This window comes from Mirounga angustirostris, unplaced genomic scaffold (genome assembly GCF_029215605.1).
Source record: "Mirounga angustirostris isolate CCGP_5_RB_7025 unplaced genomic scaffold, mMirAng1.0.hap1 SCAF_10, whole genome shotgun sequence".
Lineage (NCBI taxonomy): Eukaryota > Metazoa > Chordata > Mammalia > Carnivora > Phocidae > Mirounga > Mirounga angustirostris.
The window spans coordinates 80,809,972-80,836,195 of record NW_026991718.1 but is presented as its reverse complement, the minus strand read 5'-3'; the positions used below and the strand labels follow the sequence as shown (position 1 = coordinate 80,836,195).

General features: G+C 40.5%; 1 protein-coding gene across 1 annotated transcript in view; it reads right to left on the bottom strand.

Annotated features, from left to right (window-relative positions):
- The window catches only part of SLC9A4 (solute carrier family 9 member A4), a 66,986-nt gene that overhangs the window by 19,906 nt on the left and 20,856 nt on the right, over positions 1-26,224 (bottom strand). Inside the window, exons 3-7 of the mRNA XM_045883789.1 lie at positions 13,460-13,719; positions 12,089-12,306; positions 9,227-9,429; positions 8,567-8,653; positions 5,146-5,216 (exon numbers count right to left, since the gene is read on the bottom strand). Of these exons, the coding sequence (XP_045739745.1) occupies positions 5,146-5,216; positions 8,567-8,653; positions 9,227-9,429; positions 12,089-12,306; positions 13,460-13,719 (839 nt within the window). The remainder of the gene's footprint in view (positions 1-5,145; positions 5,217-8,566; positions 8,654-9,226; positions 9,430-12,088; positions 12,307-13,459; positions 13,720-26,224) is intronic.

Below are 26,224 nucleotides of genomic sequence, written 5' to 3'. Positions count from 1 at the left end.
AGCGGGGGAGGCCCAGCTCAGCTCAGCTCCAATTGTAAGAGAAGAAATGAGGGGCTGAGGCTTTTGAACAAATGTTCCATTCTAATAGCTCCTAACAGCGGCAGTGGCACTTACAATAATACTGGCCTATTCAACCAGAACCCAATAAATTTAAATGGCCCAGTAGTTACGGTAGTTTCGCCCATTATGCTGCAGATCATTTTGATTCCTGACAATGAAGGAGGGGGTAGGGGGAGAACCCATATATCCTGACAGTCTGAATGATGGAGAAGCTGAATAGGCTAGGTGCTGATGGCCGCTGACTATTATAACAAACCTCTGGCTGGCCCATTAGGCTGAGCTGCACGTCGGCATATGGAGCCTTCAGAGCCGGCCATTTGTTTGGAGTAGGAATTTTCAACACTTCCAATCATTTTACATTCAAAGAGTAATTTGTGTGCCTGCTTTATTTTCTGGAGGGGAAAGAACTCCCAGGGCTGCTGCCTTATTATCTGGTGATTGGTCTCCTGGTCTGTGAGGCAGAAGGATGCTTTATCAGTCAAGTCTCCTCTGGGGTCAGCAGGCTGTGATTCCTTAGGATCCGTGTTTGGCTCATGCCTGGCCTGCTCTTGCTCCAGATGGGTCCACCCCTCAGCCTTCTTGTTTTCTGCCTTTCTTCAAGAGAGGCTGCTGTTCCTGTTTATTCCTCAGTCCCCTGCATTGCTCCCCACGCATCAGGACTTCTCTGACACTCTTTACATTGAGCTCACCTTGACCTTTACTGTTCAACGCTGGTGGGTGCCCTACGTGCCACCTGGCTCCTCCCCATGTGCCACCGGGTCATTTCCTCTGAGCCCGCCACATCCTGATCTACGCCTGCATCCCTTCCAGCCTCCCTAAAGGCTTCTTTCCAAATCTCTTCCTCTTCCTTACCTGCCCCAGAGGAATGCAAGCTTCTCAGAGTCCTGTCCTCACTTAGCTTCCCCTCTCCATACCCTGGTATTATTTAACTGGACATTCTTCTATAGTCTATACATTGCACCTTGGCATTGTTATCCCCCTAGACTTGCTATCTGGAAATCTGAGAGTCACTCTTATTGTCTCTTTCCTCACCCTCTTCTCCCTATACCCCTGGCCAGTCCCCATGTCCGCCTCAGAAATAGGCCAGTGCCCCTTCTGCTAGTTCCTCATCCCTATGATTCTGAAAGCTCTGTGGTTCATTGGAAACAGAAGAGGCTCTAAAGCCAGACCTGAATTCAGTCCAGTTTCTGCTGTAGGCTAGTTGATACCCTGGAGCTGGTTTCTTCATCTTCAAAATGAGAAAAATAGTGCTAACACAGGAGATTCAGGAGATCATGTACGATAGAATATATGAAAAAGCTAGCATAGTATCTGAGGCTTATTTTATGTTTACAGGATGAAATTCTTATGTCCATGTGGATATCCCTTACAGGTCTCGCACCCCACAGTATCTGTCTCAAATTCAGCTTCCATATCCAACAACAAATGGTGTTGTTTGCTTTCCAAAAGCCAAGTATGATCATGCTACTCTCCTATTTGTTTATTTCTTTTTTTCTTTTTTTTAAATTTATCTTATTTTATTTGAATTCAATTAATTATCATATAGTGTACCAATAGTTTCAGATGTAGAGTTCAGTTATTCATCAATTGCATATAACACTCAGTGCTCATTACATTATGGGCCCTCCTTAATGCCCATCACCCGGTTACCCCATCCCCTGACCCACCTCCCCTCCCACAATCCTCAGTTTGTTTTCTATGATTAAGAGTCTCTTATGGTTATCTCCCTCTCTGATTTTGTCTTATTTTATTTTTCCCCTCCCTTCCCCTATGATCCTATGTTTTGTTTCTTAAATTCCACATATGAGTGAAACCATACGACAGTTGTCCTCCTCTGATTAACTTATTTCGCTTAGCATAATACCCTCCAGTTCCATCCATGTCATTGTAAATGGTAAGATTTCATCCTTTTTGAAGGCTGACTAATATTCCATTGTGTATATATACCACATCTTCTTTATCTTTCCATCTGCCAATGGATATCTGGGCTCTTTCCATAGTTTGGCTATTGTGGACATTGCTGCTATAAACCTTGGGGTGCAGGTGCCCCTTCAGATCACATTGTTTGTATCCTTTGGGTAAATACCTAGTAGTGTAATTGCTGGGTCATAGGGTAGCTCTATTTTTAACTTTTTAAGGAACCTCCATACTGTTTTCCAGAGTGGCTGCACCAGCTTGCATTCCCACCAACAGTGTAAGAGGGTTCCCCTTTCTCTGCATCCTCGCCAACATTTGTTGTTTCCTGACTTGTTAATTTTAGCCATCTGACTGGTGTGAGGTGGTAACTCATTGGGGTTTTGATTTGTATTTACCTGATGCCAAGTGATGTTGAGCATTTTTTCATGTGTCTGTTGGCCATTTCTTTGTCTTCTTTGGAGAAATGTCTGTTCATGTCTTCTGCCCATTTCTTGACTGGGTTATTTGTTTTCTTTCCTTTTTTTTTTTTTTTTAAGATTTTATTTATTTATTTGAGAGAGAGAGACAAGAGAGAGGGAACACAAGCAGGAGGAGTGGGAGAGGGAGAAACAGGCTCCCCGCAGAGCAGGGAGCCCAATGCGGGGCTCGATCCCAGGACCCCAGGACCATGACCTGAGCCTAAGGCAGACGCTTAATGACTAAGCCACCCAGGCGCCCCAGTTATTTGTTTTCTGAGTGTTGAGTTTGATAAGTTCTTTATAGATCTTGGATATTAACCTTTTATCTGATAAGACATTTGTAAATATCTTCTCCCATTCTATAGGTTGTCTTTTGGTTTTGTCAACTGTTTCCACTACTCTCCTATTTAAAAGTCTTCTGATTTGAGTATTCAATGTCAAATAGAATTTTATAGCATTAATGGCTGTATAGAGTTCCTTAGCCCTGTGCCATAGAAGCATATCTCTGTCTTTCCAACCTCTTCCTTCCAACCACGTCCTTCTCTCTGTGTCCAAACCATGCTGTGCTCTTTCTTGCCTTTTCATTTTGAAATATCCTGCTGTTACTGCTGCTGCTCAGCATGTTTTCCATTCTTCTTTGCCTGGTGAACTCCTCATTTATTTTCAAAATGTACTCCCATTTCTGTACTATTATAGTTCCATGTATTTACCTCTGCTCTAGGATTTCTTATATGGATCATTATTCATTCAGGCTCTTTCTCTCTTCTTTCCCCCAGGACCTTGTCTACTATATTGTGAGGACCTGGAATGCATTGATTGTTTCTTACTGCTCTTGATATCTGCCTTAGTGTCTGGAAAATTTGGTATAAATTTGGCTAAATGGAATAATATTAAATGATTTTTCACTGGGTGAACTATAGGATTTAGACTTAAAAAATCCATAACCGGGCGCCTGGGTGGCTCAGTTGGTTAAGCAACTGCCTTTGGCTCAGGTCATGATCCTGGAGTCCTGGGATCAAGTCCCGCATCGGGCTCCCTGCTCAGCGAGGAGCCTGCTTCTCCCTCTGACCCTCCCCCCTCTCATGTACTCTCTCATTCTCACTCTCTCAAATAAATAAATAAATCTTTAAAAAAAAATCCATAACCTAGGTTCTAGATTGGTAGATATTTACATAAATTAAGTTCTATTTTAACACTATGAGGACTGTCCTTCTTTTTACTTCATAAAAAAGAGCCCACTCAAAATGCAAATTGGTGTAGCCACTGTGGAAAACAGTATGAAGGTTCCTTAAAAAGTTAAAAATAATACTATCTTACAATCCAGGAAATGTACTACTGGGTATTTACTGCCAGAATACAAAAAAACACTAATTCAAAGGGATACATGCATCCTTATGTTTAAAGCAGCATTATTTACAATAGCCAAACTATGGAAGCAGCCCAAGCATCCATCGATTGATGAATGGATAAAGAAGATGTGATATATAAAATAGAATATTACTCAGCCATCAAAAAGAAGGAAATCTTGCCATTTGTAACAACATGGATGGAGCTAGAGAGTATAATCCTAAGTGACATAAGTCAGAGAAAGACAGATATCATATGATTTCACTCACATGTGGAATTAAGAAACAAAACAAAAGAAAAACAGGAAAAAAAAGAGAAAAAGAGAGAGGCAAACCAAGAAACAGACTCTTAACTATAGAGAACAAACTGGTGGTTCCCAGAGGGGAAGTGGGTGGGAGGATGGGGGAAATATGTGATGGAGATCAAGGAGGGCAGTTGTTGTGATGAGCACCAGGTGTTGTATGGCAGTGTCGAATCACTCACTATATTGTACACCTGAAACTAGTATAACACTGCATGTTAACTAACTGGAATTAAAATTTAAAAATAGATTATTCAAAATAAAATTTAAAAAGCCCACCCAAAAGCTCTCAGTTTCTCATTTAGGTGCCACTACCCCTTTCATCAGCTAGACTTTTTAAGATCTAGTTTCTCTTGGCATCACCAACATCAATATGTTGTCAAGCCCTAGAGAGAAAACTTCTACTGTTTGGTTAACTCAACTACTGCTGATTCTTACATTGGCTAAATTGCTATGTTTAACTCCCAAACTCTCATCTTCCTTATCTTGAGTGCAACTCTCCTCAGGGCCACATAAGAAATATGCTGTAGACTAAAATTCAGAAAGAGAATGTGTTCTGAAATGTGAGATGTGGTGGAGAAGGGAGACTTTGGCATTTTTATAGAATCTTGTAGAAAGGACCCTTGAAGGTCTTCCACTGCATCCGCCCTCCCCAATGGAGGACTGTCTTCCCCAGGATCCCCGATGATTCACCAAACTCCCTCTGTAGCCTTACGAAGCCAGTCATTCCATGGTTGAGCTTCTCTCTTCATTGGGAAACTTGTCCTTGTTTTAAACTTAGGTCTGACTGCTCTAATTTCAGTCTGAAAATTGCACTAGTTCTCTCTGACACAACCTAGCCCAAATCTACGGCCCCTCCACCTGAGAGCTCTCCATTCACAGGCTGGGCATTCCCACGTCTTCCACCTGCCTCTTCTATGCCATGGCTCCCAGGCCCTTTATATCCCTGGTCCCATTCCTCTGGATTCTTTCTAGTCTTATGCTCAGTTTCCAATGTAACATTTTGAGGTTCCTCATGCCACAAATATCCTTCCTAGGCAGCGAAACCCTCTGCCTCCTTACTTGTCTCTCACTTGGTAATGACTCCATTGCCCACATACATCTTCAATTCCAGCTTTCAAGTGATCCATCAGCTGCCAAACCAAATACAGGAAAATGATTGCTGGTGAAACTTTAACTCTAAAAGACACACAAGGAAAGCTAATACACTTTGGAAAACAAAGGAGGGTTTAATTTCCTGGAACATGTCCTCTTTTCTATCACTCTGTTCATGTAACTGAAACTTATAATGCCTTCCATAGTAATTCAACTTAGTTTCATGATTCAGACTCTGTTGACTAGCTCTTTAATAACGCACATAACTTTCAGTGAAAAAGGATACCTGCCATTTGCTTTGAATAATATTTTTCTAGAATGATTTAGAAAATGTCTCATTACTGAAATCACATGAATGTAATAGCTAATTGTTACTTTTAATTTCAGCACAAAAGAAAAACATTGCCAGTATCCAATTTATAGTTTCTGAAAATATAATTCTACAGATATCCTAAAATAATAATAATAATAACTAACAACAATATTTACCTATTTGCCTCATTTTTAATCTGATTATTTTGTCTCAGTATTACATTTCACCATCCAAGCCAATTACACTAAATAAATTTGCTTCACCTGAATTATTTACAGGAATTTCAAAAAAAAGCATAATCTCTTCAAAATGTATGAATTAGTCTTCATAATTTAAACTTGCAATCATTGAAGTTTATGCTGACCTCTAAAATATTTTCAAAATAGACAAATACTAAATTAATTCTGAAACATTTAATTGATGTACTTTCTACCAATAATTATAACTTTATTTGAGAAAAAAATAAATAAGAAAGGAGTAAAGTATCTAAGTTTTATTGTCTTAGGTATATTATTTAATTTCTAAAAATAGTGCATAGAGGATATAAAGATAGAAACAAAAATCTTCAGTCAGGTTAAAGCACTTCTTCTTCTTTTTTTTTTTTTAGGATTTTATTTATTTATTTGAGAGAGAATGAGCACAGGGGAGGGGCAAAGAGAGAGGGAGAAGCAGACTCCCTGTTGAGCAGGGAGCCTGACACGGGGCTCGATTCCAGGACCCTGGGATTGTGACCTGAACCAAAGGCAGACGTTTCACCAACTGAGCCACCCAGGGCCCCCAAAGCATTCCTTATTTTAAAATGCTTGCTCCTTATCCCCATCTGTTGAACATTTTCAAATGGCCTTGAAAATTTTTGGTTTGGGTTTAGATGACTTTGGCCATAAAATCCAGGGCTGATTTTGAAAGACTTCATCAGTTTCTCCAGCATTAGAATCATGAACTTAGAGGGATAAAAGAAACTTAAAAATTATCTGGGACAATCATCCCCTCAGAGCCTGAAGCTCCTGTACAGCAGCTATGCCAAGTGTTCCCAGTCACTGTTTCTACACCTCCATCTCACCTTTGGGTGTGCCAGAGGAGAAGCAATTGCCAGAATGCTCTTCATTAACTGAGCTGAAGTCTCTTTCCCTCTGTCTTCCATGTATTCCTTCTCATTTTTATTCCCTGGAGCCATACAGAATGGCATCCCTCTAATATTGTATTGAACTTAAACCAACAGGTAGAAACCATGCTCAACTTCATTTTCATCTTTGTCAGAATTGAATGTTTTCACTGAAAACTGCTAGTAGGCTATATCTGCAGAAGTAGTGGAAGTCTTTACCCTTTCCTAATGAAAAGTTCAGAAAAAGCAGAGGGTCCCATGTTCCATAGGAACAATGATTTCGGAAGAAAGTAGGGCAATTATGAGCATTAGTTATGGTGATCGTTTTTTTGAGGTGTTATCTAGGCAAGGCTAGTCCCCAGGTATTATTAACACTAATCTAGATGTTGCTGTGAAGGTATTTAGCAGATATAATTAAAGTCCATAATCAGTTGTCTTGAAATCAGGAAGATTATCCTCGATAATCTGGGTGGGACTAGTTTGATCAGTTCAAAGGCCTGGAGAGTAGAACTGAAGCCTCCTTGATGAAGAAGAAAATTCCAGTTGTGCACAGCAGCTGTGGCTCATGCCTGAGAGTTCTGGTCTACCTTTCTTGAAGGGCTGTCATACAGTTTCTGGGCTTGCCTAGTCAGCCCCTACAGTAGGTAAGCCAATTCCTTACAATGAAGCTCTTAATATATATCTCCTACTGGTTCTGCTTCCCTGTTGAACCCTGACAGGAACACTGCAAACTTGAACCAAATGGCAAGGAGAAAAGATAAAATGAAAGTGGGGGTTTGGACCCCAAAGTTCTACAGGCTATAAACAGGCTGATCAAAGGAATAAGCTGAAAACACAGGCCATCTTTCATAAAAAAGAAAGGATGACTCCGAGGGTGGAGTTGAGAACCCAGAGGGTGGAACCCATATTGGAGTTCCAGTCTGAGGGAACAGAGGCTGTTCCCAGGCCTTGAAACCAAGTAGTTTTTCCAGTCATTGGAAATCCCTTTTTCCTTCCATTTCCCCCCTTTTTGAAAGGAAATATCTCTAGCCCTTGTCCTATGACTGCCCTACCAGTGTGTTTTGGGAGCAGGTAACTTGTTTCTTGAGTTCCACATGTTCAGCATTGGAGATGAGCTGTGCCTCAGGATGGATAATACTCAGAGGCTCAACCATCCCTGATTTAGATGATTGAGATGATGAGATTTGGGACTTTTGAGGTGATAAAATTTTGGTGAGGTTTTGGTCTTTGAGTTGACACTACAATGGATTGAGACTTTGGGGACGTCAGGATAGAGTTAATGTATTTTGCATGTGGAATAGATATGAATCTTTGAGGGGCAGAGAGCAGACTGATAGGCAAAATAATGCCTGAAGATGTCCACATTCTAATCCCCAGAACCTGTGAATACGTTAGTTTATATGCAAAGGAAAATTAAGATGGTAGTTGGACTTAGGGTTGCCAACCTTAAGATAGAGACAATATCCTAAATTAGCCACATGGGCCTAATATAATCATAAAGGTCTCTAATGTGGAAGAGGAAGGCAAAAAAGTTAGTATCAGAGTGATGCAGCATGAGAAAGATGTGAGCGGCCATTGCTGACTTTGAAGATGGGAGGGATCCATGAGCCAAGGAATGCTAGAGGCTTCTAGAAGCTGGAAGAGGCAAGAAAACAGATTTTTCCCTAGAAACTCCCAAAAGAAATAGAGCCCAGCAACATCTTGATTTTAGCCCAGTGAGACCCATTTTGAACTTCTGACCTACAGAACTATAAGATAATAACTATGGTTTTTCAAGCAACTAAATTTATGGTAATTTCCTACAGCAGCAATCAGAAACTAGTACAGTTACTCTTGATCTAGCTGGTGAGGAAAGAGACTATGTTTAGTGATGTGTACACAACATCTCATCATTTAGCTGATAGATTACTCCTACCGGTGACAAATGGAGAACATCTTATTAACTTACTAATTATGACAAAGAGATAACTTACACGAATATGAAGCTCTTCGTTGATGGATTCTTTTTTATTGGTCTTTTTAACATCCAGGTACCTGACCAGTGGGCCAATTGTGATTCCCTAGACCACAAATGACAAAATAAAGAGTTCTGTTGTAGTGAATATTGTCATTATAGAAAGTAAGTCTATTACCCAAACTATTAGAGCTTCCAATTTTCATATCTTTGTTTTGTACTAGCTTCTACTGGATAAATGCTCCAGTGTTTACTTTAGTTCTTATTTAAGTCTTTTAAATTCTGCAATGAAAATAGGCATTACTTTAAAGCAGGAATTTAGTGTCATCCCTTAAAATAACCTCATTAGTTTGCTGAGAAAAAAACTCCAGCTAAAATAAAAACTCTTGCTATCCAGTACTAATTGGAATCTTGTTTTCAGTAAAACACACTAGAGTAACAATCATTCGCCTGCTACCCAGAAATATTTTGATAAATATGTTTTATTAATTAAAAAGCAACATATTTTAGAGGTTAAAGGATGAACACAAACATGACCTAGAAGTTTTTTGGAATTTCGTTTGACTATTGAGCATATGTTGAAAAATTAGATAAAACATCCCTTTTTTGGTACCATACTAATTTAATACATCATCCTGAAAGAATCTACTTATTTCAGATATGAAAGAAATCTACTAACCTGAATAAATACAGTAAAATATATAACTACTAGAGTAGCAGTGACAAACATTTTCTTCCTAGGAAAAAGAGACAGAGGAAGCAAAAATGCAAGTGAAAAACTTCCAGCTCCTCGGACACCACTGTAGAAAATTATGCACTGGTCCTTGATGGAGAAGGGGAAAGTCCGAAACTGGTTACTGACATAGAAGAGAGCAAATACGCCTAGAAAGGGGGAAATACGTATTAGAGCAAAGGGTCATGAATGGGTAGATATACAATGCTAGTGAACCCGAGTCGTGTGCATGTGCCCGCAAAACAACGCAACCTAATTTCATCACACCCATGATTGTCCATCCCAAACAAAATATCTTACAAAACTTCATTTCTTGGGGCCTGGGTGGCTCAGATGGTTAAGCATCTGCCTTCGGCTCAGGTCATGATCCCAGGGTCCTGGGATCGAGCCCCACATCGGGCTCCTGCCTCAGAGGGGATCCTGCTTCTCCCTCTCCCTCTGCCTCTCCCCCTGCTCATGCTCTCTCTATATATATATCTCTATGTCTTAAATTAATAAATAAAATCTAAAAAAAAAAAAACTTCATTTCTTGAGTAGTTGTGAACAGTAGTGCTTCAGGTTATTAGCCTCCTAGCTTTTGTGTGTGTGTGTGGTGTTTAAAGTAATAAAATCTTGATACTTTCTGATATAAGACATGGCATATATATTCTAATCTATACTCATAATTTTTGTTCTGCCTTTCAAAACTAGGTAGAGCAAGGGTATTACTTGGGGGATAGAAACATTTTTGTCACCTCATGTTCTCAATGAGTAACCAAAGGAGGTGTATAATTTTAAACATAAGAGGACTCTTTTAGTGATTGTGGTCTCTGCTGGGTAAGCAAAACTTTTGTGGTTGGTTTGGTTCTTCTTGAGGTTCAATGCAAACAAGAAAGTTGGCAAGGGCTCAAAGGAGGGTTTCTTACTATCAGTAAGTGGAAGGTGGAGGGTGGCAGAGCTTGTTTAAAACACAGAGGTGTTTTCTACCACACTGATTTTCCATCCCTGAGTGGCCCACACGACCTAGCTTACCACCAATGCAGTGCTTCCTGGTGGGAAAGGCCCTTCACTAAAGCTCTGACTAAAGAGGAGGTTTTACTACAGAATAAAGCTCAGTATTCACGTGTGACTTCTAATCACACAGACTTCACAGCAAGCAACCTTTGGTGACAGGCACATGGATAATGTGAGAGACGGTAAAATCTAAAATTTTTCATTTTGTTTTTTGTGTCCTGGCTCCTCCACATACTAGTCATGTAACCTTGGCTAAGGTTCTGATCTTTTCATGTACTCAGTCTCTCTGGAGGAGATAATGGTAGTATTTACCTCAGAAGGTAGATGGAAGGTTTACATAAATTTAATTTCTATATATAACAGAAATCAGGGACTTTATGTTATAAGCCTTCATGAGTGTGAACTACATTAGCCAACGAGTCAGGGTGGGCATGAGAAGAGACTGGGAGGGAGAACTGGATTCTGACAGCTGGCTCTGTCTCGCACTGTGACATGGCCCAGTCAGCCATTCTCTCGGTGACTCTCCCCTCAGCTAGAATATGAAGGAGTCGGGTTGGAATGTCACCAAGGGCCAACAATGTTGAGGTACCCACCATATTAATCCTCTCTTAGATGGTTTATACTCCTGTTGGCTGGGCTGAAGTTCAGTAGTGTTACTTCTCTCGACATTAGAGAGTATTAGAACTGAAGGGAACCTAGGAAATTTGTTCATGCCTCCCATTTTGTGGTTGAGGAAGAAGATTTTGAGTATAGCTAGTTATTAGCAGTGCTAAGATTTGATTTGAAATTATAAATTTATATTATTAAATAACAGTTTCCTCAATTCTTTTCTCCCCAAGAAAGCGAACAGGCACATATATTCAGAGCTAGTTTTATGAATGTTTTAATATTTCTGCATTCTTATTATTCTTCCCAGATTTAAAACCCACCCTAAATTAATGTAGAATTGATATGTTCAAGGTAAGTTCTCATTCATTTCCCCTAATTTCTCTTTAATTGTAATTGGCTTGAAAATATTGATCAAAGTCAACTAAGCAAATGCTTCAAATCCTGCTCAAAATCATTTTAAAATAAAACTGCTTCTAATCAAAAGCCAGCACATATAATGTAGTTCAGTACTTAATGTTCTTGCTAGCCCCAGAAACATAAATGTACAAGATAAATAAGCAGCCATTAGTCAAGACATCTCATTTTTTTTTAAATGAGGCATATTTTATAGGGGTAAAGTCAGTTACATTATAGAGTTGCCTTTACTGATTAATAATAAGCACTTTTAAAAATAAAGATTTAATTCCTGGTCCTTGGTTTTCTATACATCAAACTCAACGCTCAACTAAAACCACCTGTATGTTTTAAGGGAATGTTTTCTAACAGTACCTGCCTTATATAGACTACACTTAGTGAGATCTCACTTTTCCTGTAATAAAAGTGTAAATGCTCACAGTGTATAAATCTATATCTGATTTAAGGTGCAAGAGGGTAAAAATTGACAAAGAAGTGAAGAGCAAGGGATAAATTTACTGAGTTATATTTAAATGTGTAAATGTGAAAGTTCTCTCTTCAAATAAAAAAGAAAAACAAACTCCTTGCCTCAGCCTTGCTTCAATGCACAACCTTACCAGCCTCTGATTGCTCTGAACGGAGTGAGGGAGCACACAGACAACATTCCTGGTCACTCTGAGGTGCCTATACTCCCCTAACTAGTCAAACCAGTTAGTGTCCCTTCACTACTTAGGCTATTACATTGCAGAAAGGGATAAGAAAAATTTTAAAAAGCAACAGGCAGGGGCCTCTTTGGGTCCTGCTGTCTCTTACTAATGGCTCTCCAGATCTGGCAGAAGACCAGGGTGAAACAGATGAAAGCCCAGTTCCACTCATGGTTCTTCCCAATGGTGGACACGCCCATGAAGATGAAGATCAGGGTCTCGCTGACGCTGCTCAGCATCTTCATGAAATACTTGATGGTCGTGTAGGATGTTTGGGACACATTTTCCTCTACATACTTTTTCATTGTTACCGCACAGGCCGTGATTCTGCAGATGGAACAGAGTCTCAGGAGAAGCCACAAGATTTTGCCCCTCCATGAAAAACTCTGTACTGGAGATGCCACAGATACATAGGTCCTGTTTTTATCCAGAGAGAACATCTTCTCCATTCCCCTTTCCTTTTCCCCACAGGCTTTCTTTTTTCCTCTTCTCCCTCCCCAAAGGGTTTGCTCAAGTTGAGTGTGTTGGGAAAGGTGGGCATGGCATGGCTTTCTCACGAGAAAATGGTATCAACCATGCACAAACCCAAAGCAGAACTGTTTCTGGAAAGAATAATCCAGCGAGGCTCTCATTTCCACCACCTGAGCAATGTTTCTTACAACAATTTAATGAGATATTTTTCATTTAAAATGTTTTTGTTCTAGAGACACTAGCAAGTCTGGTGGGGGGCAGTTGAGGGCAGGGGAAGAGAATAAACTGCCTTGTCTAAGTAATTTAGATCACTTTTCGGGTGGGACAATAATGAGTATCTAGATTTTATACTATTATATTTAATTAAAATAGGTATTTCTATACAGTAAAATTAAATATTTCTGCCTGAGTAGCTGGGTATGAGGATAATACCATAGAGAAAACAACATGACTAGATATAGCAAGCCAAGTTAAGAAGCCTCATTCCAAAATATACGGAAGGATAAATATTTACAAATATTTTCATTAGGAAAAAAAATCTGGACTTCTGGTCTTATCCCATCTACCTAGTTTCATTCCACCCCAGTGTGATGTGATTTAAGGGAAATAGAAGAAGGCAGAACTCAGGAATGACAGTCCTTCATGGCATGCTGCCCTTTATCTTTAAAATAATGAATTTTTTAAGGAAAAAAAAAGCTATTGAAATGAGACTTTAACCTTGAACTTCTAGTTCTTCTCTGCATCAGCTCTTCTGAGCCTTTTAAATTGACCTTATAATTGCTCTGCTCTGCTAAGGCTGTTCAGGAGAAGAGCAAATTCAAAGGCTGGGGAGAACATTTGTTTGGCAAAGGCCCCGAATCGGATTTTACAAAAGTTTAAAAAGCCTGAATCCAGCAACACCCTTGCAGATTAGTATCAGAAGTTCTGCCTTTTGCAGATGCTAGTCCACACCGTGTGGTCCTGCATTCTCTTTTATTGCTATGAGAGTTGGTCCTTGGTTTGTACTCACGCCAGGATGCCAGAGAGGTAGAGTGTCTCCGCAGCTAAGTAAGACAGATAACTGAACATGAAGACGATGAGTGGTTCGATTGCAGAGATATTCTGAGTGAAACGTGTGATAAACGCAGAAATGAACCCAAAGATGACGCCGAAAAATACTCCCCCAACCCCCACAATAATGAATCGGGCACATCCAGCCAAAATGTCGACAGGCTCTATGTCTTCAAATTTATGCATCTTTGTGAAGGCAATTAATATATTGTATAAGACCTAGACAAAAGGAAAATGAAAGAAAAGAAACATGGATTCAAAATGAGAAATATTTGACACACAGATTCTTAACTTTGTGTCTAGTTGAGTAATACCCAACAGTGAATTACACGACCATAATATTAATATGGCTAATACCTAACTTTAAAATTATTCCAAATAATTTGCTCTTATTCGTTTACACTGGGTAAGAGTCTAACACAGCTTTCAGTCACTGAGCACCCACTCTGCGCCAGTCTCTTCGCGAAGCTGTGTCAGTTATCAACTTAATTTCCTCCCAGCTCCGAATGTGCCTTTCAGTACGGGCTCTATAATAAACAATGGAATTCCTTCAGCAGAATTTTTCTCCTTCAAGGGAGCCGCATGTTACAGCTCTCTCAGCAGAGGGCGCTGCGGGGACATTGCAGGAGAAAGGGGCTTTCCAGCCACTTCCGGTGGGCGGGGCAATAGTCAGTCAGGTGATTGCGAGGACTTCCGATAGGTCCTTTGAGGGGTGGGCACAGGCCCTGGAGGCAGTTGGTCTGTAACCTTGCAGCTTTGACAGGAGATAACTTGTCCGTGGACCTCCTGACATGGAAAACAGAAGCCCTGGCATAGCCCTCATGCAGCACGCCTGTCATCGAGGGTCCCCCTGAGCAGCCCTCTGTGCGTAAGCCCTCTCCTCTCCCCTGTCCACGCGGTCTGCTCCTGGGAAGGCCCTTGCCCCCTCCTAAGCCCAGGCTCCCACTGCTCGCCTGGTGCCACCAACTGCTGATGCACTTTCCCTGCCTGCCTTCCCTAGGGTGGCCTATTGTTGGCCGAGCAGCTCCAGACCAGCTCTTCTGGCTAAACCGCACAGCTTCTCTGCTGCCCAGTGGTCCATCCACACCTCCAGGGAGATCTGAACCCCTTTCAAGTTTGTTCTTTGAGGGGGGCAACCATCCCTCAGCCTTAGGGTACCAGGAAGAGTTCTCATGTCTTACAGCTAGTCCTTTGTTACAGTTGATCATTTTGATATTAAAATTTCTCTGTTTAATCTACTGTGTGGTTTCTCTCTCTCAGTTGGACCCCACTTTGCGTATATGTCATCTCATTGAATCCTCCAAACCACTCGAACCCATGTGATACACACTCCCAATTTTCCTGCTATTTCTCTACTTACTTCAGCATGTATAAGAAATTACGGTGGGGGCACCTGCGTGGCTCAGTTAAACATCTGAATCTTGATTTTGGCCCAGGTCATGATCTCAGGGTTCTGGGATGAAACCCCGCTCATCATGGAGTCTGCTTGTCCCTCTCCCTCTCCTCCTTCCCCGACATGCGCTCTCTCTCTCTCCCTCTCTCAAATAAAGAAACAAAATCTTAAAAGAAAAAGAAAGAAAGAAATTACAGTGATCTAGGGATCACTACTTGATGTGCTTGGCAGCCCAGAACTGAGACTGAACTTCTGAAAAGTGGCAGCTGCCGCCCAGTTAACGAGACGCACAAAACAGGTAAAGTAAGATTTCTGAGGAAATTGAAGACCTTTGAGGATATTAGGCCCTGAAGAGTCCTGATAAACCACAGTATATACCTATTGGCCTTTGTTTGCCTATACTAGGAAAAATGGGAAAAAAAAAAAAAAATCAGAAGAGGAGCAGAAGCTAAAACTCAAGGAAATGATTATCTGCTGTATGTGGAACCACAGGAGTGGATGGACCCTCCAGAATAGTTAGGTCTCTACCCATTCATTTCTCTGGCTCACACTCTGCTCTCACCTTACTTCTGGAATGATCCCTGACTCTGCGACCTGCAAGGCTTGCCCAGGCCTGAGCCTCCTGTGTGACTCCAACTTCTCCATCCCAATTTGTCTTTCTTACTGAGACACTCACCTGTGTTCTTCAGGGTGCCCTGACAGCATTTGGATAGCGGCCTTGGCTTCACCCATGGGGCTTACCAGACCTACTGCTGCCTTGTGTACACACTGACCCCTTGGCCGTGGTCTTCAATCTGCCATTCCTTCCCCAGCCCTTTTCCCTGTTCTGCCCCCTCCAGATCTGCTCTGTGAAGGGCCTCTGCTGACCACCCATGACATCACCTTCATGATTAAAGTTTGTTGTTTTCTGATGAGATGGTCAATGAAGAAGCCTACGCTGGCTTCTTGTTATGTTCACGATCATAAACCATCAAGGTACATTTAAAGCAAAGCCCCACTTCATCTCATTTGCATTTTTTTCTAAGGAGTGCCTCACATTTCTTTGAGTGAGGTTGTTCTCCAGCAGCAGAAATAGAACAAGCAGCTAGTCTGTGGCAATGAGTGTCTCTGTTTATGGATGCCCTAGAGTTGCTGTATAAACTGTTAATACACTTTGTTATCCATTTCTGGGTGGAGATCAAAAATTTTATCCAGGGACACTGGGTGGCTCAGTTGGTTAAGCATCTGCCTTTGGCTCAGGTCATGATCCCAGGGTCCTGAGATCGAGCCTCACATCGGGCTCCCTGCTCAGTGGGGAGCCTGCTTCTCCCTCTACCTGCCACTCCCCCTGCTTGGGCTCTCTCTCTCTCACTCTCTCATTCTCTGACAAATAAATAAATAAAATCTTTAAAAAAAAAAAAAGAAAAGAAAATATATTTTTCAAAAAAAAATCTTATCCAGCTCTACACAAGGGTATATGTCAATTATATCTCAATGAAGCTGGAAGGAGAAAGAAAAAAAGTTAGGCAATATGGGAATTGCAACAGGTTTTAAATTTCAATTGGTATATCTGAAAACATTTTCAGCAGAATTTTTTTTTTTAATTTTATTTATTTGAGAGAGAGAGAGCACAAGAGCGGGTAGGGTCAGAGGGAGAAGCAGACCCCCTGCTGAGCAGGGACACCCCCCCCCCCCCGATGCGGGACTCGATCCCGGGACTCCAGGATCATGACCTGAGCCAAAGGCAGTCGCTTAACCAACTGAGCCACCCAGGCACCCTTCAGCAGAATTTTTAAAAAGTTTATGGCGTGTAGACAGAATTCTTCTTGAGTCCAGTAGTTAACATGTAATTTCTCCTACTTTTATATTTAATTGTATTTCTGGAGATGGGAGGTAGGGGCTGGGACAGGAGCCAGTGATACCTGGGGCAGGATGGGTCCTTGGGCCCATATCATGTCCTTCCCTGGGAGTCTATGAAATGCACCTTTGTACTACATCTCTGGAGGATGAATTGGTGTTCTTTTTTCCTAAGAAGAATTTAAATATTCCATTCTTTCAAGTTTTACATATTTAGCTGGTTGCTATTATAACTATGGGCATTCCAAAGAACACACACAACTTGCTTATACTGCAACCAACACTTAAATACTGTTCTCGGTTCTGGGCCCCCTTCCATGGCCCTCCCACACCAAGCAGGATGCACCTAATCTGGCCCCATGTAGAAAATTTCTTTCTTACAATGATACCTCAGATCTTTCTCCCTGCCTCCTTCTCTTGGAAATCTATTCTATTTTTTCTTAATCTGGTTTGGTTCCTTAGGTGCCAAATATAGCTGCTCATTGGGAAAATGCTCTTGTCTGGCCTCACTTTTCCCTACAGAGCCTCTGGACTTGAATTTCCTTTCTGAATCACAGACTTGTATATCACCTTCTTTAAGATAGGGTTTGGGGCACTTGGGTGGCTCAGTCAGTTAAGCATCCAACTCTTGATTTGGGCTCAGGTCATGATCTCAGGGTCACAGGATCCAGTCCCAAGTCAGGCTCCACTTCCACTTCGGTGCTGGGTGTGGAACCTGCTAAAGATTCTCTCTCTCTCTCTCTCTCCCTCTGCCCCTCCATCCCACTGCACACACGTGCTCTCTCTCTCAAAAAAGATATTAGGGTTTTGCTACAAGATATTGCAAGAGTGGTGACTTTTCACATTTAGTCTTTGTATACCAACTTACGTAGAAGGAAAGTTAAACAGAAAAAATTCAATTCAAAAGGTAACAATAAGTGGGGAAAAAAACCCCACAAATGTTTCTGTTTTCCTGGGAATTTGTTAGTTAAAAGCTGAAAGTCACTTGTTGTTTTTGGGTTTCCCTAAGAATGGGTCTTAAAATATGATGTTACCTCTGTGTATAAGGACTTCTCATGCATTCACAGTATGCCAATTTACAGCCTCCAATTTTGTTCCATTTAATTTTCCCTTAAAGATCCTTTTGGACTTTTTTTTGACTCTTTGATATTGCCATGATGTTACGGAAATGACAATGTGTTGTGTGGTTTCCTGTTCCTGCATGACCCTCACAGCTGTGAGCACTTACCTTTAAATGGAAACTTCAGTCTCTACATCCTCTAGCCTTGGAAATGATAATACCTTTAGTAAAGAGAATTTCAAAAAGAAAAAAATCTTATCCAGTACAGAATGGCTTTGGCTTTGGAATACGAGTTGGCAGAAAGGTCAGTCCTTAAAGTAGCTCGGTTGTCACCACTCCTCACGTAAGAAACTATATCACTAATGGACCATGTTGGATGGGGAGAGGAGACATGAGGAGGGCATCCGGTAGCCACTCTGCTCACAGGTCCAATGCACCTCCCCTCCCCAGTGCAGCTTTGTCACATTGCCCTCTGTATGAGTTTCCTAGAGCTGCTGTAACAAAATACACCAAACTTGGATGGCTTAAATCAACAGAAATCTATTCTCTCTCACTGCCCTGAAGGCTAGAAGTCCACAATCAAGGTGCTGAGAGGACCACACTCCATTGAAGTCTCTAGGATAGGACAGTTCTTTGTTCCTTCTTGGTTTCTGGTGGTTGTTGGCAAACCTTGGTGTCCCTTGACTTGTGGACATACCACTCTGGTCTCTGCTGTTTTCTACATATGTCCTTCCCTCTGTGTCCCCTCCTCCATGTCTTCACATTGCCTTCTTACAAGGACACTAGTCATTGGACTATGACCCACATCAATCCAGTGAGAGGCCATCCTAACTAATTGTATCTGCAAAGAACTATTTCCAAATAAGATTACATCCTGAGGTTCTAGGTGGACATGAGTTTTGTGGGAAAAATATTCTTTCCAGTACAGCTTCTATAACCAAAATGACCTTACAATGAATTAACTTGTATTATAGACAAGCAGATTTTCATTGTACATCTCAGGCTACAACTTGATTTTGAATTTCATAAAGTCCTAAACTGTGGCTTTCCTCCGGATGGATCCATTTTATTTCTTTAGAGAGCCTAGGACACATGTTTTCCATATCTGGATTAGTTCTTGCTTTTTAATGTGACTAATAGCCAGTAACCCACAAGCTTAGTTAGATAAGGGATATAGACGAAGACTGTAAACAGTCTCCCTTCCTCTCTTAAAGAGGTGTTTCTAGTGCATCATCTGGGAGAAGGAGAAGAAGCTGGGGAAGGTGAATAAGAAGAAGCAAAAAGGGGTGCCTGGGTGGCTGGGTCGGTTAAGCAGCCGACTCTTGATTTCAACTCAGGTCATGATCTCAGGGTCCCGGGATGGAGCCCTGCAGTGAGCTCCCTGCTCAGCGGGGGATCTGCTTCTCCCTCTCCCTCTGATACCCCCCACCCTGCTCATGCTCTCTCTCTCTTAAAAATATAAATCTTAAAAAAAAAAAAAAGGAGAAGCAAAAAGCTTTGTGCAAATTGGCTCAAGCAAGGACACACATACTCTCACATCATGAGCACTGTACATTTGCGCTCTGTACATCCACACACTTAGGAAAGGGATTGTCTTAAAAAGAGAGAGGTTTGCTGAAATTTCACATTAGATTTGCTTAAGAATATACATGCTGATGTGCAGAAATTTTAGAGAATATAAAAGTACAAAGGAAAATTCCCGCAATTGTCTCCCAGTCCCTCCCAGAGAAAGCCACTCTAAATATTACATATATTTATATATATATTTATAAATATATATATATTTATAAATACATATGTAAATATTATATAAACACACACACACATATATATCCTTTCTAATCCTGCTTGTCTGTCTGTCATCTATCTATCCATCCATCCATCATCCATCTATAAGCTATCTTCCTCTCCATCTGAGGCAGTCAGGACCCCTCAGGTCTCCGACTACAGGGAATGAAACTGAGCAGCCAACTGCTGCACCTTGATTCCCATTGCTGTCCTCAGCCAAGGACCGGGTGTGGCAGGGCCCTAAGGCAGGCCCAATCTTGGAAGGTGCAGGACTCCTCTGATGGGTGCTCTTAGCCTGAAGACTCCCGCTGGGCTGGATAAACTCTCTCAGAAATGAAGTCAGACAGACCCATCTGGTTTCCCTTGAGCCCCCTTCAGCATGTGGGGTCACTCTGCACGATGATCTGAGGCTCCCCATTTCTCCGAGCTCCCTCCCCATCTTCTCTCACAGGAGTTTCCCTTATACATCTTTTGTGCATCTAAATGCCCTTTGAATGTCTGGCACATGACTGACCTGGACAACATCTACCAATATGTCCATTTGAGTACCAAGCATATTTTACAAAACTGTTACAATATTGGTCTCTTTTGTTTAAGCGAAGTGAGGCCAGATTTTGAGAAAAATCTTGGCTGAGTGTTTGAAAGGAAATTGGGACATAAGGTTTAAAAATGAACGCAAAAGCAGCTTAGTGGTTGTATCCCAACTCAGTGAGTTTACTTAGTCCCATTTTACATTCCGCCTGACCTTGGAGCAACCCACATACAGATCCTGGAAGCGTAGCAGTGGCACCTTTGCAGATGTGCTCATATTCCGAGGAGTGAAGCCAAGATGAGGAGCCAGACGTTCCACAAGGACCCAGAAAGGCAGGTTGGAATGAGTGTTAGTGGGCGTTTGACTCTCAAATCCAGAGGAAACACAGGGGACGTGATTAAGACTCAAAGATTTGCATGTTGTTGCCACAAACGAAAACTCCTCTGCATAGCTCTCCAGGTTATAAGGAGCTACCCAGTCTGTTCCCAGGGCCTGGGAAAGTCAGTTGGGCCAGCCCTGTCCCTGGCCACCAGGATGCACTGCCAGAAAGATGCCATGCTAGTTTGAGAAGCTGAAGTCGTACATATAATTTAAGAAGACTACACTTACAGACACAGTCCATATGACTACATGAAAAACAATTCTTATCTTTCAAATTACATGGCTCTGGATGTCATTAGAGTTGTAAAAGATTTTCTTTGGACTCATTTCAATCACAATCATGTGGATATTTTTCACATATTGGAGGGGAAATGTCAGCCAATGCTAAATCTCAAACATGTCCATGGCATTCATGGAAACAAGATTAGATTTACTCTCTTCACTCAGGGTGGAGGTGCAGTATTGTGATATAACAAAAAATATGGATTTATTGTCTTTGTCCCCACTACCTTGCACAGAGTTCCTAAAGACCTTGCCATTTCCTGAGTGAGAGGAGCATCCTCTGTTATTCCTAATGGACCATTTTCAACCACAGCTGAGTTTCTGCTAATGAGGTAACTCTTGCCTGGGTCCCAGAGAGCTTCTGGAGGTGGGCTGGTTGCCAGAGGAACCAACCAAGTGATTAGAGGGTTGTAACTTTCATCCCCACCCCATGACCTGCAGGGGGAGGAGAGGGGTTAGAGATTGAGTTCAATAACCAATGGCCAATGATTTAATCAATCATGCCTATGTAATGGAACCTCCAGGAAAACCCTAAGCTACCAGGGTCAGAAAGCATCCGGGTTGGTGCCAGGAGGGTAGCATGCCTGGAGAGGACATGGAAGCTCTGCACCCTTCCTTCCGTACCTTGCCCTATGCTCTCTTTCATTTGGCTCTTCCTGAGTTTCAGCCATTATAATTAGCTGGCAACCCCAAGGTAAAGTTCTTTCCTGAGTTCTATGAGGTATTCTAACAAATTATCAAACGTGAGGAGAGGGTCAGTATGGGTGGCCCAGACTTGCAACGGATGTCTGAAGCGGGGGCAGTTTTATGGGACTGAGCCCTTCACCTCTGGGCTCTGTGTTAATTCAGAATTAGTGTCAGAATTGAATTAAACTGTAGAACACCAAGCTGGTGTCTGGAGAGTTGGAGAATTGGCTGGTATAGGGAAACACAGCCACACATTTGATGTGTCACAAATGGTGTAAAACAAAACAGTTTAGAGAAGGGGGCTCAAGAAATGATCCTGTTATGTTCCCTTTAAGAAGTTCATGAAACCTCCCAAGATCATAATAACGTCATCCCTTTAACAGAAACCACTGAGGGATGCCTGGGTTGCTCAGTCAGTTAAGCGTCTGCCTTCAGCTCAGGTCATGATCCCAGCGTCCTGTGATGGAGCCCCGCATCGGACTCCCTGCTCAGCGGGGAGCCTGCTTCTCCCTCTCCCTCTGCCTGCCGCTCCCCCTGCTTGTGCTCTCTCACTCTCACTCAAATAAATAAATAAAATCTTTAAAAAAAAAAAAAACCCAAAAAACAGAAACCACTGCAAATTTTGCAAAACCCTTTCAATACACAAAACAGTGGCTAAAGACACCAGCCCACCCACCAAGGCTTAGCAGAGGTGGAGGGCTGATTTCAAATGTGCTGATTTTTTTTTTTCTTTGTCAAATTTATTGAGGAATGATTTGCATATGATAAGTTACATCTAAAATGAATGAATTCTGACCATTGTATATGCCTGCAAAATCACCACCACAGTCAAGACCCAGACAATTCCATGAGCCCAGAAAGGTTCTTTATTACTCTTTTAAAGTCCATCCCTCCCTCTAATCCCGAACCCAGGAAACCACTGATCTGTTGTTACCACTGTAGATTAATTTGTTTTTCGTTTTTTGTTTATTTTTCAGGGGTGGGGAACAGGAAGGATAGAGGGAAATGGAAAGAGAGAATCTTAAGCAGGCTCCACAAACCTGACGGAGTCCCATCTCACAACCCTGAGATCATGACCTGAGATGAAATCAAGAGTCAGACACTTAACCGACTAAGCCACCCAGGCATCCCTAGATTAATTTGTGTTTGATATATATTGAATAACAACATATGGACTCTTATGTGTCTGGTTTCTTTAGCTCAGAATAACGTTTTGGGGAGTTGCCCATGTTGGTACAAGTATCAGTGGCTCATTCCTTTTTAATACTGGGAAGTATTCCATTACATGGTTACAAGGCATTTTGTTCATCCATTCACCTGTTGAAGGACATGTGTTCCCTGCTTCCCCCACCACCCAGTTTCTACTATCGGAATATTACTGCTATGAACATTTACGTACAAGTCTTTTGTGTAGGCCTGTGTTTTCATTTCTCTTGGCTATATACCTCGGAGTGGAATGACGAGGTAGTGTGGTACATACAAGTTACAATTTTAAGAAACTGCTGTCTTAGTCCACATGGGCTGCTCTAAGGGAATATCATAGACTGGGTGGCTTATAAACAACAGAAATTTATTTCTCACAGTTCTAGAAGTTGTTGAGTCCAAGATCAAGGCCCTGGTGTCTGGTAAGAGCCTTTTTCCTGGTGCTTACACAGCTATTTCCTCATTGTGTCCTCACATGGCAGAAAGGGCAAGTTAGCTCTCTGGGGTCTCTTCTATAAGGGCACAAACCCCATTCATGAGGATTCCAATCTCATGCCCTTATCACTTTCCAAAGGCCCCATCTCCTAATACTATCCAACTGGGGATTAGGTTTCAACATACGAATCTGGGGGAGGACATGAACATTCAGTCGGCAGCCACTGCCAAATTGTCTTTCAAAGTCATTGAACCATTTTCCATCTCCACCAGAAATGTATGAGATTTCCAGTTGTTCTATGTCCTTGTTGACACTTAATACCGTCAGTCTTTTCAATTCTAACCACTCTAAGGGGTGTGTAATGGTATCTCGTTGTGATTTTAATTTTCATTTTCCTGATTACAAAATATGTTGAACAAATTTTCATGTGTTTACTGACCACTTGTATATCATGTTTTATGATAGATCTTTCCAAATCTTTTACCCATTTTTGAGTTATTTATATTCTTATTATTGAGTTATAAAATTTTTATCCTCGATGTAAGTCTTTTCTGAGATATATGCATGGCAAACATTTTCTCCTATTCTTTGGCTTACTTTTTTATTTACTTGTGTATTTCAAAGAGCAAAATTTTTTCTTTTGATAAAATCCAACTTATTGCCTTTTTCTTTCTGTTGTTTGTGTTTTTTCTGCCTTTGCCCACTCCAAGGTCATGAAGATTTTTTTTTTCTTCCAGGAGACTTGTAATTTCAGCTTTTACATTTATTCTATGACACGGTTTGTGCTAATTTTTGCATTTGGTGTGAGGTACGGGGCAATTCTCATATGTTTCCACATGGATACCCATAGTTATTTTAGCACAATGTCTTCCTTTTCATTGTTTCCTTTGCCAAAAATCGATTGACCATGTATGTGCAAGTCTATTTCTGGCCTCTCTATTTTTCCTCCATGAGGTCATATCTATCTATTGTTTGATTAATATTATGATGTTATTGCTTTATTATTATTGTAGCTTTATAGTAAGTCTTCATATAAGTCTTCTATCTTTGTACTTACTTTTTAAAAATTGCTTTGAGCATTTAATGTCAATCAGATTTTCATTTGAACTTTCAATCAGATTTTAAGATCAGCTCGTCCATTTCTACGAAAAAAATTCTGGGATTTTGATTGGGATTTTACTGAATCTACAGATCAATTAAAAGAAAGTTGTCCTCCCCAATAATAATGGAATCTTCCATTAACAAATATGATATTATTTAGGTCTTCTAATTCATGTCAGCAATGATCTATAATATTCAGTGAAAAGTTCTTGCACATCTTTGTTGAACTTCTAAGAATTTCTATTTTGACAGTACTTATAAATGGAATTTTGAAATTTTCTTTTGCTACTAGTATTTAAAGTCATTTGCCACCACTATATTAAAGTGCTGTTGATTTTTGTACATTAGCCCTATATCCTGTGACCTTGCTAAATTTACTTTTTAATTCTAGTAGCTGTTTTGTCTTCAGGATTTTCTACATAAACTGGCATGTCTTTCATAAATAGAGACAAACACACTACTTCTTTAGTGATTTTGTCTTAATGCTTTCTTATTTTTTGCCTAATAAGAAGTGTTGAGAGTGATATCCTTAAGTATGATGTTAGCTCTGGTTTTTCATAAATATCCTTTATCAGGTTGAAGAAGTTACTTACTCTTTTCTACCTTGCTAGGAGTTTCTTATCATAAATGGGCACTGAATTTTGTCAAATGATTTTCTGCATCTATTGATACAACCATTAATTCTATTTATAGTGTGAATTACATTGATAGATTTTTTTCCAATGTTAAACTTGCATTTCTGGAATGTACATTTTGTGGTTGTGATTTATTTTTCTTGTTACATATTGCTTAATTTGATTTGCTAATATTTTACGTAAGTAGTTTTAGTCTATATTCTTGATGGATATTGGTCTGTAGTTTTCTTTCTTTGCATTATCTTTGCCTGGTTTTGGTGTTAGTGTAAAGTTGGCCTCACAATGTAAGTTGGAAAGCGATCACTCCTTGCCATTTCTATTTTAAATGATATCAATATAGCCACACCAGCATTCTTATGCTTACCATTTGACTGGTCTATCTTTTTGCATTCACCTATTTTCAACTTATTTGCATCTTTATAATTACATTGTGTTTCTTATAAACAGAATATATTTGAATCTTGTTTTATAATTAGTTCTGGTAATCTCAGTTTTTAACTAGAGCATTGGTCCATTAACATTCAATGCAATTATTGTGATGAGAGGGAAAAACTCTCTAAACGCCTGATACACAAGGGAAACTATTTTAGATTGTTTTTCTTAGTCAGCGTGACTGTAAATAAACTTTGTTCCAATGAAAAGCCTGATTTATGGCCCACCATGCATGCACTATACATCTCCTTTGTGAATGAGTAGCTTAAAGGAAAACCATCTTGTCCTTGAAAGATTGATCAATGTTCTTGCTCCCTGCATTCCTTTATGATAAAACTTGTGATTCCTGCCTATATGCTAATCTATAATCTTTTGAGCTTTTACAATATTTAAAAAAAGTACATAAGCCTGTAAAAATGGTTCATTCTCTGGAGCACTTTCTTCCCTGTGAAGAATATGTTTCCCGGGCAGGTTTCCTAACTTGGGCTTGAATAAAACTCTTTCTTTCTTTTAGAGATTCTAAAAGGTTTGTTCAATTTGCATTGACATTGTTATGGTTAGATTTAAATCTACCCTTTTATTACTTATTTTCTCTTTTCTTCCTCTTTTTTTTAATTTTCCTGCATTCATTTTGATTATTTGAATACTTTTTAGAATTCTATTTTAATTTTATTATTGTCCATACTTCTTTGCATTATGTTCACTGGCACTCTACAATATAAACTTAACTTTTTCTTTGTGTTAACATTATACCACTTCACATAAAATAAAGAAATCTTATAACCATCTAGGTCCATTAATTGTACTGACTTTTAACCATCCTTTAGAATGAGAAAGCTATTTGTTTCCACAATATTAAATCTCCTGGATTCCTTTAACACTAATAGCTGAGGACTTAATGATAAGTTATTGCATATTTTGTGACTACGAACCCTTCTGGACATTGTAGCCATATTCC